This window comes from Penaeus japonicus, unplaced genomic scaffold (genome assembly GCF_977035675.1).
Source record: "Penaeus japonicus unplaced genomic scaffold, GWHDUDI00000001_assembly GWHDUDI00000027, whole genome shotgun sequence".
NCBI lineage: Eukaryota > Metazoa > Arthropoda > Malacostraca > Decapoda > Penaeidae > Penaeus > Penaeus japonicus.
Window position 1 is genome coordinate 19807116 of NW_028234429.1, and position 13092 is coordinate 19820207.

Here is a 13092-nt window from a genome sequence, read left to right on the forward strand (position 1 = left end):
AGAGTATGATTAAAGGTGCAAAGGTACACATTACAAGGTGCTGTCATACGAGCTCTTTCCTTTAATTTTGACATTCCTAACAATGCTTTGTTTTACGACTCGACAGTGAGGGATTGCAACACACACACACACACACATACACATACACACACACACACACACACACACACACATACACACACACACATACATACACACACACACGTGTTTATATATCATATATACAGATTTATATATATATATATATATATATATATATATATACATAAAAGTATATATATTTTATGAGTATATATAAAATTATGTATATATATATATATATATATATATATATATATATATATATATATAAGTGTATATATATATATGTATATATATAAGTATTATATATATATATATATATATATATATATATATATATATATATATATATATATATATATATATATATATATATATATATATATATATATATATATATATATATATATACGTAAGACATATTAAACATTTGTCATTTCGCAACGCATTTTCCAGTGTGCACCGGCGAGCCCCTGGTGGAGAACGGAACCACAAACTGGTCAAACCAGGTCAACTACACGGTTGGTCAGAGCGTGAAAGCAACTTGCAATGAGAGTTACCTTTGCAACGTCTACAGTGATGAGCAAGATATTGAATGCACTCCTGTGGGCTGGATGAATTCCACGCCTTGTTATGAAGGTATTTGCAATTATAGAATTAGGCGCATTCATATTTGAATAAAGTTTATATTGAAATGCATAAGGATTATGACCTACGCTATTATACATTTCAATATGAAATCTCTCATGATGCTATGTATATCGATATAGATCTAAAAGTTACATCTTTATTTTGCAAAGGAGCATATCCACGGTAGCAATAAGGATAACACACACACAACACACACACACACACAACACACACACACACAAACACTCACACACACACAAACAAACATACAAACAAACACAAACAAACACAAATCTTGACACTTCGGATCAAACAAACAAACAAACAAATCAAATCATTGCCCACAAACAAGACCACTTTTCCTCCCATATCTAACCTTCCTTTTCCATCCAATCAGCGTGCGTCGACCCGCCTCCTGAAGCTGGTATGAATATGGTTATGGATAACCTTACCTGGAATGGTATTGGAGCGGTGTTGGACTACAGGTGTAAAGAAGGTCACCATATCCCACCAAATATAGTGAGTCTTAAGGGGTTGTTTGTCAATAAGAATGTAAAAATATGTGGTTGTGATTCTATTGGTAATGGTAATTATGGTTAAGTTGTGATGGTGGTGATAGTGGTAGTTATGGTGACGATGATAATGATGATGATTGATTGTGATAATGATAATGATTATAATGATAAAAATGATAAAGATGATGATGATTAGAATTAAGATAATCATAATCATAATAATAATAATGGTAATGGAAATAATGATGATTGTGATTATGATAGCGATAATGATGATAATAACGATAGTGATAATAATAGTGATAATAATAATGACAAAAAGGATGATAATAGTAATGGTAATGATGATAATCATAATGATCTAATATCAATGGCAAAAAAAAGATAATGATAAACAATGATGACGGTAACAATTAAAGTAATGGCGATATAAAAAAAAACGACTGTAAGGATAACGAGAAATAGAACGAAAAAACAACAAAAAAAACACACACACAAGAAAAGAATCAAAAATTCATCCCAAGAAATGATGATAAAAAAAAAAAAAACGCAAAACCAAAATCAGAAAAAAATAACAAAATATCTTTCACAGTCATTTCCAGACGTGCTTGATTCCACCGTCGCCGTGTGTGGAAGCGACCATAAGTGGAGTACAGAATGGCCCTTATTTTGTACCGTGTGTAAGTACATTTCGTGTTGTATGGTATGTTAGACAAATCTTTGTCTTGAATGTTAAGCAAATCTCTTGGAAATTAGGCAAATCTTAATATTTATGGCAATGTATATATATAAAAAAAATAATTCTGAATTGTCAACTATTCTCGTTACAATATTTCTTGTGATCTAAATTTATGGACGAGTAAATGACACTAAAAGAAGACATGAGGCGTTGTTTATGAGACATTTTAGGCACATTTCTTTGTTCTGTGAATAGATTTATGATTCTTGACCGAAATCGTTTTGAAAAGAGTAAGACTATCTCGGCAATTAAAGTGATATATAACGTAATTGGAATGAATTGAATTGCTCATTTAACGTGTTTCTAACGGATTATAAGATATTTTAACGGTTATTGATGAATCAAAAAAATATATAACGTAATTGCAGTGTATATAAAGATAATTTAACGTAGTATCTAACGGATCATAAAGTATTTTAACGGTTATTGATGAATTTAAAATATATATAATATAATTGCAGTGTACCTAACGATCATTTAACGTACTACCTAACGGATCTTAACGTATTTTTAACGGTTCTTGACAATTTTTAACGTATCTTTCATATAGTGTGTTGGGACGACCCTCTACCACCGCCTGAGTACAGTAACTACACATGGGATAATTTCACGCGAGTCGAGGGCTACAGTGTAAGTTTGTTTTTTCTTCTTTTCATTTTAAGTAGAATAGAAGAAGGATGAATGAAAGCAGGAGGGAGGAAGGAGAGAAGATGGAGGGATGAAGGGAGATAGCTAGGAAGGAGGGCAGGGGGACTGAAAAAGAGAGATAGATAGAGAGATAGATAGATAGATAGATAGATAGATAGAGAGAGAGAGGGGGGGGAGGGGGATGAAGGATGGAAAGAAAGGAAGAAAGGATGGACAAAGAGAGAGAGAGAGAGAGAGAGAGAAAGAAAAAGACAGAAAGATCAAGAAAGAAAGCAAAAGAAAAAAAAAGAAAAAGAAAGAAAGAGAGCAACCGAGCAAGAATCATAGCACTACAATACCATCCCCTTTCCAGGTCAACTATACTTGTGAAGGAGACAAGTTCTTCGGGAACCTCCAACGAACACTGGTACTCACCTGCCAAGAGGATGGACAGTGGACCTCCGTTGGGGAAGATGACTTTACTTGTAGAATTCGTAAGGACTGACTTTACTTTCAGATCGCGATGGCAAATATTGCTTGATATTGGCGTTGTATTAAGTCAATACCTGGAGAGAGAAAGAATGAATGAATTTATTAATTGATAAATCTAATAGTATGATTATACTTATTGTTAGAAATAGTATCTTTGAGAAAGAAGGTTCAATGACGTTTTCTGTTTCTGATTTGAGTTTTGGTGATTTGGATGTGTGTGTGTGTGTGTAAGGAAGAGAGAGAGAGAGAGAGAGAGAGAGAGAGAGAGAGAGAGAGAAAGAGTGAGAAAGAGAGAGAAAGAGAGAGAGAGAGGTAGAAAGAAAGAGAAAGAGAGAGAGAAAGGGAGAGAGAGGTGGAGAAATAGAGAGAGAGAGAGAGAGAGAAAGGAGAGGTAGAAAGAAAGAGAGAGAGAGCAGAAACAGAAACAAACCGAAAACGGTCTTAAACGGTTCGAAGAAAGAAAAAAAAAAAATCGAAAACAACAAAACATAACAAAAACCTAACCCCCTTCCTTTCCTCCCCCTCCCCTTCCCCCCCTCCAACAGCCATGCCCATCCCTCCTCCCGACGCTCCCTTCGGCGCCTTCCTCGACCAAGGACCTCCTTACTGGGTAGGATCTGAGGTCAACTACACATGTCCCAAAGGGCAGATGTCTCCCCGCGGCGATACGTATTTTTCGATCGTAGCAAATGAGACTGCGTGGAGCCCACTCGATCCGGAGTTCGGTTGTTATAACGGTTGGTGGGAAAGTGTTTATGTTTTGCTGTTTGTTTGCTGTTTGGTTTATATGTGTGGGTTTATTGCTAATGATGGATGTTATTGTCGTGGTTTATTATGTTTATGTGTAGGTTTTTGTTTTTGTATAAAATTAGTGTTGTGAGTAATATGTATATAGACTTTGTCATCGTAATACTTTCTACTTGATTTAACTTTGAACTTTATAGTTAATCAACTTACCAAAACACACGCACACAACAACCCGACCCCACAACCCCCTCCCTCTGCTAAACCCACCTATCCCCCCCAAGCATGCCAAGCCCCCCCGGCAGTGCCCCAACACGCCTGGGCCAACGAGACCGACGCCTGGATATGGGGCACCGAAATCACGTACATTTGCCCGGGGGAGTTCGAAGGCGGAGGCTTCAACTACACGACCGAATGCGTGGGCGGGAACTGGTCCTTGCTCGAGATCCCTTACTGTAAAGGTACGTGGCTGCGTTGGTAGGTTTGGAGGTGGAGAGAGGAGAGAAGGGGAGGGGGAGGGGGAGAAGGGGATAGGGGGAGGGGAAGGGGAGGGGGTGGGAAGGAGAGGTAGGAAGGGAGGGAGGGAGAGGGAGGGGGAGAGAGAGTGAGGAGAGAAGGGGAGGGAGGAAGGGGGGGAGGGAGAGGGAAGGGGAGGAAGGGGGATAGGGGGAGGGAGAGGGGGAGGGATAGGGAGGGGGGAAGGGGAGGGGGATAGGGGGAAGAGGGGAAGGGAGGGGTAGAGGGAGAAGGGGATAGGGGAAGGGGAGGGGGGGAGGAAGAGGGAGGGAGAGGGAAGGGGAGAAGTGGAGAAGGGGAGGGAGAGGGAAGGGGATAGGGGGAGGAAGGGGGATAGGGGGAGGGAGAGGGAGAGGGGGAGGAAGGGAGAGAGAGGGAGGAAGGGTGGAGGGAGGGGGAGTGAGAGGGGGAGGGAGGGAAAGACAGAGAGAGTGAGAGAGAGAGTGAGAGAGAGAAGAAAGGAGAGGAAGAGGGTGAGGGAGAGAAGGTGAGGCTGAGGAAGATGGAGGGGGAGAAAGGGAGGGAGGAAGTGAGGGGGAGGGGGAGATTGGGTGAGAGTGAAAGAGAGAGGGGAGAGAGAGGAGAGAAAGAGTAAGTAAGTACGCTTGTTTGTATATATATAATGTAAATATATGTTATATGCTAATTGTAAATTCATAAATTGTGATGTCATATACGAATCATATACCTATTATAATAAGGAATTCTACTTCGTCATATACATTGTTTTTTTCAGGTTTCATTTATTCTGAACTTAGCAGACATCATCCTCTAGTTTATCTTGTCTATTGTCGTAAGAGTCAAGGAATGAAGGAGAGAGAGAGAGAGAGAGAGAGAGAGAGAGAGAGAGAGATAGAGAGATAGAGAGAGATAGAGAGAGAGAGTGAGAGAGAGAGAAAATTATTATCTGTACATGTTTGAATTTAAGGCAAAGAAATAAATGTTTTTTTGAACTAATAATTTTATTTCACTTTATCAAATTGTAGCATTTGCTTTAGCTCTTATAGTCCTTTTACTCTGCGGACATAAATTCCATCTTTCATTTCTCGTTATTCAATATTTATTACTATTCATTATTTTATTATCCCATTGCTATTTATTCCAATGTCACATTTCATTACTATTCATTTTCATGTCACTTTCATTGCTATTCATTTTCATGTCACTTTCATTTCTATTTATTACTTTAACAAATCTTATTTTTCATTGTCCAGGTCAAATAAATGGTAGCGTTTGGCCCTTTTCATAAACATTTTAGGCCTGAGAGTCAAACATGCTGATGTTGTTTTATAAATAGTTTACAAAATAAAATGGCATAAAATACTTGACTCGAAATAAAATACCAAAGTTAATATAAAACAAAATAAAAGGGTTCTAGGAAAAACTCAGCATACGGGTTCTGTATTTTACTATAGGAGTGACAGCTTACATAAACACGATCAATATAAAAACAATACCTTAATATAAACTGCCGTCTCTGTAGCCTCCGATGTCGATTCACCGTCTCACAGAAAATACGAATAAAATATATAAAATATGAACACGTAAACAATGTAAAAATTGATAATTAATGATGTTTCTCAAATGGCGTCTCTGGTCCGTGTGGCGGTTCTGTCGCTATTGTTCTTACGTGCGCATTTTCAGTTGCGCAGTGACGTCACCGCAAATCGCATTTTAAGCTAAGAGGGCGCTTTTATCCTGCGCTACATAGTGTGTATATTTTCCCTATGCTTAATTAAGTTATAATATTCATGTCGGTGGGAAAGGTAACGCCGTATCTATTACATCGGTATTTCAGTCTGCGCAGCCGCACAGAGGGCACCCACTCCCCTTGCTCCCAAGCACAGTCGTTTTCTTTGCGGGGGTGTCTTCGAAAATTCACTCGCTACAACCCCTCCCATGGCCCGGGAGTGAAGGTCGGGGCGTCGCCTCCACTCGTCCTCGAGTCTCGGATAAATCCCTAGGTCCGCTCCGGGCCCGCCCATTCCTCAGGCGACTTGGCGCAGATTTCGACGAAACCATAACGGGGATCACGGCGACGAGACGACCCTTCACGCTCCCAACTCTCATCCAACTGCTAACGGAACGCCCCTCATCTTCCACATCATTCTCGGCCAATCATCACTCTTGTCATGGGACACGTTCGGCAGGCAGACAGGACGGAAACAGCCACCATAATCTGGAAATACTAAAAACGACATCCGGAAATCTAGAACCCTCGTGACGGCTTCCTCGCATCGACAGGACCTGCAAATATTTAAGGATTGTAATTATAAAGGGCATGTTCACTGAGCCGGCCCCTAAAGTAAAATAGCATGAACCCGTTAAAACTGAATAACACTGGCTAAATAAAACAAAAACATTAAAACCGACTACAGGACCAGAGACTAAAAATAAACCTAAAACTATAAAACTGAGCTCATAAGAATAAATAAATAAAAGCAGATATACAAAAAAGGTGAACATAAAATGTACAGAAATAAGAGGAAATAAAATAAGAAGGTAAATAAGAGAAATAAAACATCAAAAGGATTAAAAGTAAAAGCGGGTAAGAAGTTGAGTAAAAGAAATAGATAAAAGATAAAACTATGAAATAAGGCTAGGGAAAATAAAGTAGAGTAGAAGATAAAACGAATAGACAAGTGGAAGGTAAACATAGGTAAAACATTAGGTACAGAGATACATATACATGTAATAGATTATATACACAGGTAGGCACTCTGCTCCTCATCTGGGACGCACAGCTGATAAGAGTAACACTTCATCAGGGTCTCTTTCAGAGTCTTCACATTGCTGCTCTATGGGCAAACCTTCACCAGAGGCACTCTCTTCCCTGGGTGAATCCACAAATACTAATTCCTCAAAAGTTCTAAAAGGTTTGATTTGATTTGCGTGCAGCCTACGCTCTTTATATGGAGAATCCACATCCCTGGTGATATACGTCACTGGTCCAATTCGCTTCAGGATACGAGCAGGACCATCCCATCGAGACCCAAGAGTCTTCCGAGGTCCACTCAGCCTGCGGAAGTTACGATATAGAACTAACGTGCCGACATCCATCTCTGGAGCTTTTCTACCCTTTTTATTATATTGCCTTGCCCAAGTTTCTTGAGCACGACGTGATGTTTCAATGGCCACATGACGAGCTTCTCTCAAGGCGTCACTGAAGTGTTTGGCAAAGTCAGTTGCAAAGGTCACCTCGTTGGAGAGGCCAACTGGAAAGTGACCATGATGACCCATTAGCAAATAAAGAGGTTGGTCGCCTACTGACCGATGAAACGCACTATTCAGTGCCAATCTGACCTGCGGTACGTACTGGTGCCAATCCAAAGGGTGCCGTTCGGTTAAAGTTGCCAGCGCTTCCTTAACTACCCGGTTAGACCGCTCTACCATCCCATTTGCTTGTGGATGACATGCTGTAGTGAGATGGGTTTTCGTCTGAACTATATCACAAACCTGCTGGAACAATCTGCTTGTAAATTCACAGCCACCATCAGTTTGAATAAGACGTGGAGGACCAAATAGTGTTATGAAGTCTTTAATATAGGCATCAGCTACAACCTCAGCTTCTTTAGATGGAAGTGGAATCAGCTGCAGGTACCGAGAAAGGTGGTCTATTATTACCAGTATATACCTCAACCCACTGCTTGATTGGCCACAGTCAACAAGGTCAGCCGAAACTTTTTCCAATGGTGTAGATACCTGTGGAGCAGCAGCCAGTGGTGCCCTGTGTGGTGTTCCTTTTCGTCGTTGGCAGGTTGGACAGGCTGAAACATAGGCTTTGACATCTCGCATCATATTTGGAAAATAAAACAGATCCTTGAGCTTCTGGTATGTCCTGAAAATACCTGGATGAGATGCAAAGGAGCTATCATGAGCGAGCTTAAGGGCAGCCTTCCGGAGAACCTTCGGAACCACTAGTTGGTGAACTACGTGAGCAGGGTATTGTTGAAGATGGTAGAGAACTCCGTTTTGAAGTGTGAACTCACTGAGGGAAAGGGGGATCTTCCCTTTCGGCAAGTTCTTCTCCTCTAAGTAATTGATTACTTCTTGCCAAATAGAATCTTTCACCTGTTCTTCGCGCATGGTCGTTGGGTCGACATTGGTAAGGTCTATTTGTGCAACTGAACGGGATAACATATCAGGAACACGATGCTGGATCCCCTGCTTGTAGATCACTTTAAACTGGTAGTGTGAGAGCTCACAAGCCCATCTTGTCATGCGAGGGCTTTTTGTCTTTCGTGTAAAGATGAACGTAAGAGGCCGGTGATCTGTATACACGGTAAATTGGCGACCATATATGTATGGATCAAAAGCTCTCACTCCTTCAACAACAGCCAAGGCCTCGGCATCTGTCGCAGAATACCTGGTCTCGGGTCCACGAAGTTTCCTGGAGAAATAAGCAACAGCTGCTGGGTTACCTTCTCCATCTCTCTGCATAAGGCAAGCACCGATGGCACTTTGTGATGCATCTGTGTGAACTTCAAAAGGGTCTTCAAATCGAGGCTTACGCAAGACAGGTGCTGACACGAGCTTTTCCTTTAAGTTGTCAAAGGCTTTCTGCTCCTCTCCCCAACTAAATGAATGGTCTTTTCGGGTGAGTTGCGTGAGAGGTGCTGCAATGGCTGCATACTTTGGAATATGCTTCCTAAAGAAACCTGTTGCCCCTAAGAATCGTCGCACACCCTTGGCATTGCGGGGTGGTCTCATTTCTTTAATACTCTTGACCTTCTCTGGGTCAGGCAAAATTCCTGCTGGGGTGATCTTAAAACCCAAGAACCGAAATTCTTGCACAGCAAATTCACACTTCGCCATATTCAACTTGAAGCCAGCACAGTCCAATAGCTTCAGTGTTTCTTCCAGTTGCCTAAGGTGAGTAGCAAAATCTCGGCTATATACGACGACGTCGTCCAGGTATGCAAGTGTGTGCTTTCCAAGGACTGGAGACAGGACCACATTCATCGTCCTCTGGAAAGTGGTGGGCGCTGTAGAAAGTCCAAATGGCATCCGGCGAAACTGGAAAAGGCGGTATCCATCGCTAAAGGCAGTTTTGGGTCTGTCAGCAGGCTCTACAGGTACAGACCAATAAGCAGACCTGCTGTCAAGAAGCGTAAACACCTGTGTGTCCCGAAGTTCGTCGACCAGCTCGTCAATTCTTGGAAGAGGATAGGTATCGGCAACTGTGACAGCATTAAGGTTGCGGTAATCGACACAAAACCGCACACTGTTGTCCTTCTTCCTAACAAGCACAACCGGTGAGAGCCATGGAGATGTTGATGGTTCTATGATCCTTGCACGTAACATCTGGTCACACTCCTTTCGTATCTTCAGCTTTGCAGATTCTGGGAGCCTCCACTGCCGAGTGCAGATAGGTGGCGTGTCACCTGTGACAATCTTGTGTGACACTCCAGGAACTAAACCCACCTGGGTTTTATCACCAGAGAAGAGACGAGGAAACTTGGAAAGAACTTGCATTATCTGTTCCCTCTCTACAGCAGCCAGGTGTCCTAAGGATGGGTCCGATGCCGTTTCTACCCCATCTGCCTCGATTAAAGCTGCCTCAGCAACAGCACTTTCATGCAAAGCAGCATCAATCTTCACTACAGTATCGGTAGGTGGTAGCACGTGGCAGATTTTAGCTAAATCTTCTTCAGGATCTGTTAGCTGAAGACCATGAAAACTATCAAAAACATCTTCCTCCCAGGCAAAATCAGCTTCCTCTTCCTGGTCTCCTAGATCTCCACATATAGAGCCCTTATGTGTGTCATTCACAGCAGTTGATGGGTTCACTGTAGGCAGAGAAGCATGTTCACCAATGTCAGTTTCAGGCAGCAATCTTACCTCCTCAGCAGTACAAAAATGAGCTCCATTCTTGAGTATAACAGGCTTTGCAGAGAAGTTGACAACGAAAATAGAGCACATTCCTTTAACAGGATTTACCAACGTGCGTGGAACTTCAAGCACTGATGTACTGCTGGTGATTAATACAGACTTGCCATTAAAAGCAGAAGAAATGCTGCATGGCACATAAACCCCTGATCGCGCCAGACAAACAGTCCTGCATTTGGGTGCAAGACGAGTTGTTGCAGGTTGCACACTCTTCTGAATAAAAGATACCAGGGCCAAGGATTCTCCAGCTTCGTAATCAATAGGATAAACCATACCATCAAGATGAAGAAAAGCTTCCTGCGCTTGCAAACTATGAATAATCTTATAATCAACCCTCCTTAACAAGTCTGTACCAATAAGCATATCTCCTGGGAAAGATACACCATCTACAACCATAACCCTGTGATAGAGCTTTCTCCCCGGTCTCAGCCAAATCTCCACATCCATTTCCTCCAAAACAGCAAGCTCCTTTCCCGAGACTCCCTTGAGCCCTCTAGCTGCAACATGCGTCCTGCGAGGTAGTAGTCGCGACATAGCTTCTTTCTTCAACAAGGTGACCTGGCTTCCTGTGTCGATAAATGTAAGAAAGCTCTGACCCTCAACCTTCAGCATAACTGTCGGTCTGTCACAAAGAGTTTGGTTGTCTGCTGTTTCTCGTTCAGGGCGGAACACTCTGGAACCCTGCAGACTTGGACGTCCTTCCGACGCGGCGGATTCCGTTCCACTTGGGAGGTTAAGAAAAGGACACTCCCTACAAAAGTGCCCTTCATGCTGACAAGCTCAACAGGTTGTTCTCCTATGGGGCTGATCCATGTGCCGCGGTGGTCGTCGAAGGGGTGTTTGGGGTGGATTAAAGCAGACCTGTCAAAAGGATGAGGCGTCTTCATCAATTGCAGCCACTCTAGATGAAGCACGTGCGGCTGATGGGTATAAGCGAGGTGGGGCTTCATCTGCTGCTCTGATTCCTACACGAGCATTCCATACGCGTTGTGCTGTGTCAATGAGATTTTGAAGTGGTCCATTTTCAGAGAGGGCGCACATCTCACGTAACCATCCAGGTAGTCCCTGCAGAAATCCCCTCCTGATAAGCTCATCTGGTTCGCCAATAGCCTTAGGATAATCCCGCACACCTTGATATACAGCTCCAAGAGCCACGTAGAAATCAAGAGGAGCTTGTCCACTCGCGAGCCTCTTCTTGTAAAACAGGCAGAAAAAGTCACTGAAGGAGCACATTTCCCAAAATTTTAGTCACAGCTTGGTTTTGAATTCTGTCCACGCTGTAATCGTGTCAAAGGGAGAGCTGTTGATTATAAGATCAGCTGGTCCTCTGCAGTGTACTTGAGCATTCTGAATGAAATTCTCCTCAGTTGGTGGGCGAGAGAGATTTTCTATCTGGCGGATTCAGCTTTCAACCTCCTGGTTGCAGTGAAGAGGCTGAGATGCATGCGGGTTATGGTGCACATATACTGGTGTTGAATGGTGGGTGCTGACGAGATCGAGATCGATCAGGTAAATTGGACCTCTCAGCAGGTACAGGTGTTTGGCGGGGAGTTGCATTAGAGGAAAGGCTTGGAGTGATGACATGGAGAACTTCCCTGAGAGAATTGTTGGCTTCTGCCATCATATCTCGATCTTGCTGAGCTCGGTTTTCAATTGCAATTCTGGTTTCCCAGAGTGCTAGACGGTCCATCTCGGCTGCTTTCGACCTCCACCTGTCGTAAAGCCTCCACCCTAAGCCGTCGGTCTTGCTCCAACCTTGCCTCGAGTATGCTGTTCCTCTCCTCCAAGACTTTCAGCTTTTCCTCTGACACACACCTGTCTTCTTTTGCCTTGGTCTCCATCCTAGCGTATCTGTCCCGCCAGTTTCCAACTTCAGATTTTAACAACGAAATCTGCCTGGTTAATTCCTCAAACATTGTTAGCTCAGGTTCGAGTATGCCTTCTGCCTGCGAAGCCGTCTCCTGACGCTCTTCATCCACATTCTGTGAAGGACAAGCAGCGTCTGCACCAGTTCTCTTCCCACGCACCATGCTTAATAGAATGCACCACGGTCAATGAAAAAAAAGGCAAGTCACTATTCAGCTTCCGAGGATCAACAGCGAGCACCTTAAAAGTTCAAACAATAGCCATCCAAGCGCACAACTGAAGCACTAAATCACCGTCTATAAATCCGAACCGTTTGCAACACCTCTGGCTGCACTCAATTACAACTTAGTGTCATGGTCAACTCGCCTGCAAACATCAGTACAACTTCCTGAAAGTCACGAACTAGCAATGAAATAAACTTAAAAGCTACATGAATCCAAATACAAAGAAAACGAGGAATCTCATCCTAAAACACTCACAAAAGAAACGAAAAATGAAATGCCAAAACGTCTACAAAACCGGAAGAGTAAACCGAGGAATATCCTAAGACATCCAGAAAATAAAACAAAGTTACACATTAAGAAACCAAAAATAAAACATTTACAAAAATAAAACATAAGACAAACACAAATAAAACAAAACACACTAGACTAAACATAAAACACAGGAGAAGCAAAAGATGTATAAAATAAAGAAAACACCATCAGGATGCTTAACTCTCTCTGGCCTGCGTCGGTCCGTCGGGTGACAGCAGATAAAGTACTAATAAAGCAAAAATAAAGTATCCGAGATAGCAAAAGCTAATAAAGCTGCCCCCTGAACACCGATGCCACCAAAAACTAGCTGTAGCATTTGCTTTAGCTCTTATAGTCCCTTTACTCTGCGGACATAAATTCCATCTTTCATTTCTCGTTATTCAATATTTATTACTATTCATTATTTTATTATCCCATTGCTATTTATTCCAATGTCACATTTCATTACTATTCATTT

The 13092-nt window shown here is 42.2% G+C and overlaps 1 protein-coding gene across 1 annotated transcript; it reads left to right on the forward strand.

Annotated features, from left to right (window-relative positions):
- The first annotated feature begins 5 nt into the window (after positions 1 to 5).
- On the forward strand, positions 6 to 4315 carry LOC147468615 (C4b-binding protein-like). Its single transcript, XM_086553032.1, has 8 exons — positions 6 to 15; positions 538 to 720; positions 1109 to 1230; positions 1819 to 1906; positions 2516 to 2595; positions 2966 to 3086; positions 3630 to 3821; positions 4113 to 4315. Exons 1-8 carry the CDS (start codon positions 6 to 8, stop codon positions 4307 to 4309), a joined length of 993 nt encoding a protein of 330 aa, XP_086409158.1. The 3' UTR covers positions 4310 to 4315.
- Positions 4316 to 13092: the final 8777 nt, after the last annotated feature.

Coding starts and splice junctions, on each gene's coding strand:
- LOC147468615 (XM_086553032.1), top strand. Junction 1,231..1,818: donor ACCATATCCCACCAAATATA/GTGAGTCTTAAG, acceptor TATCTTTCACAG/TCATTTCCAGACGTGCTTGA. Junction 3,822..4,112: donor GGAGTTCGGTTGTTATAACG/GTTGGTGGGAAA, acceptor ATCCCCCCCAAG/CATGCCAAGCCCCCCCGGCA.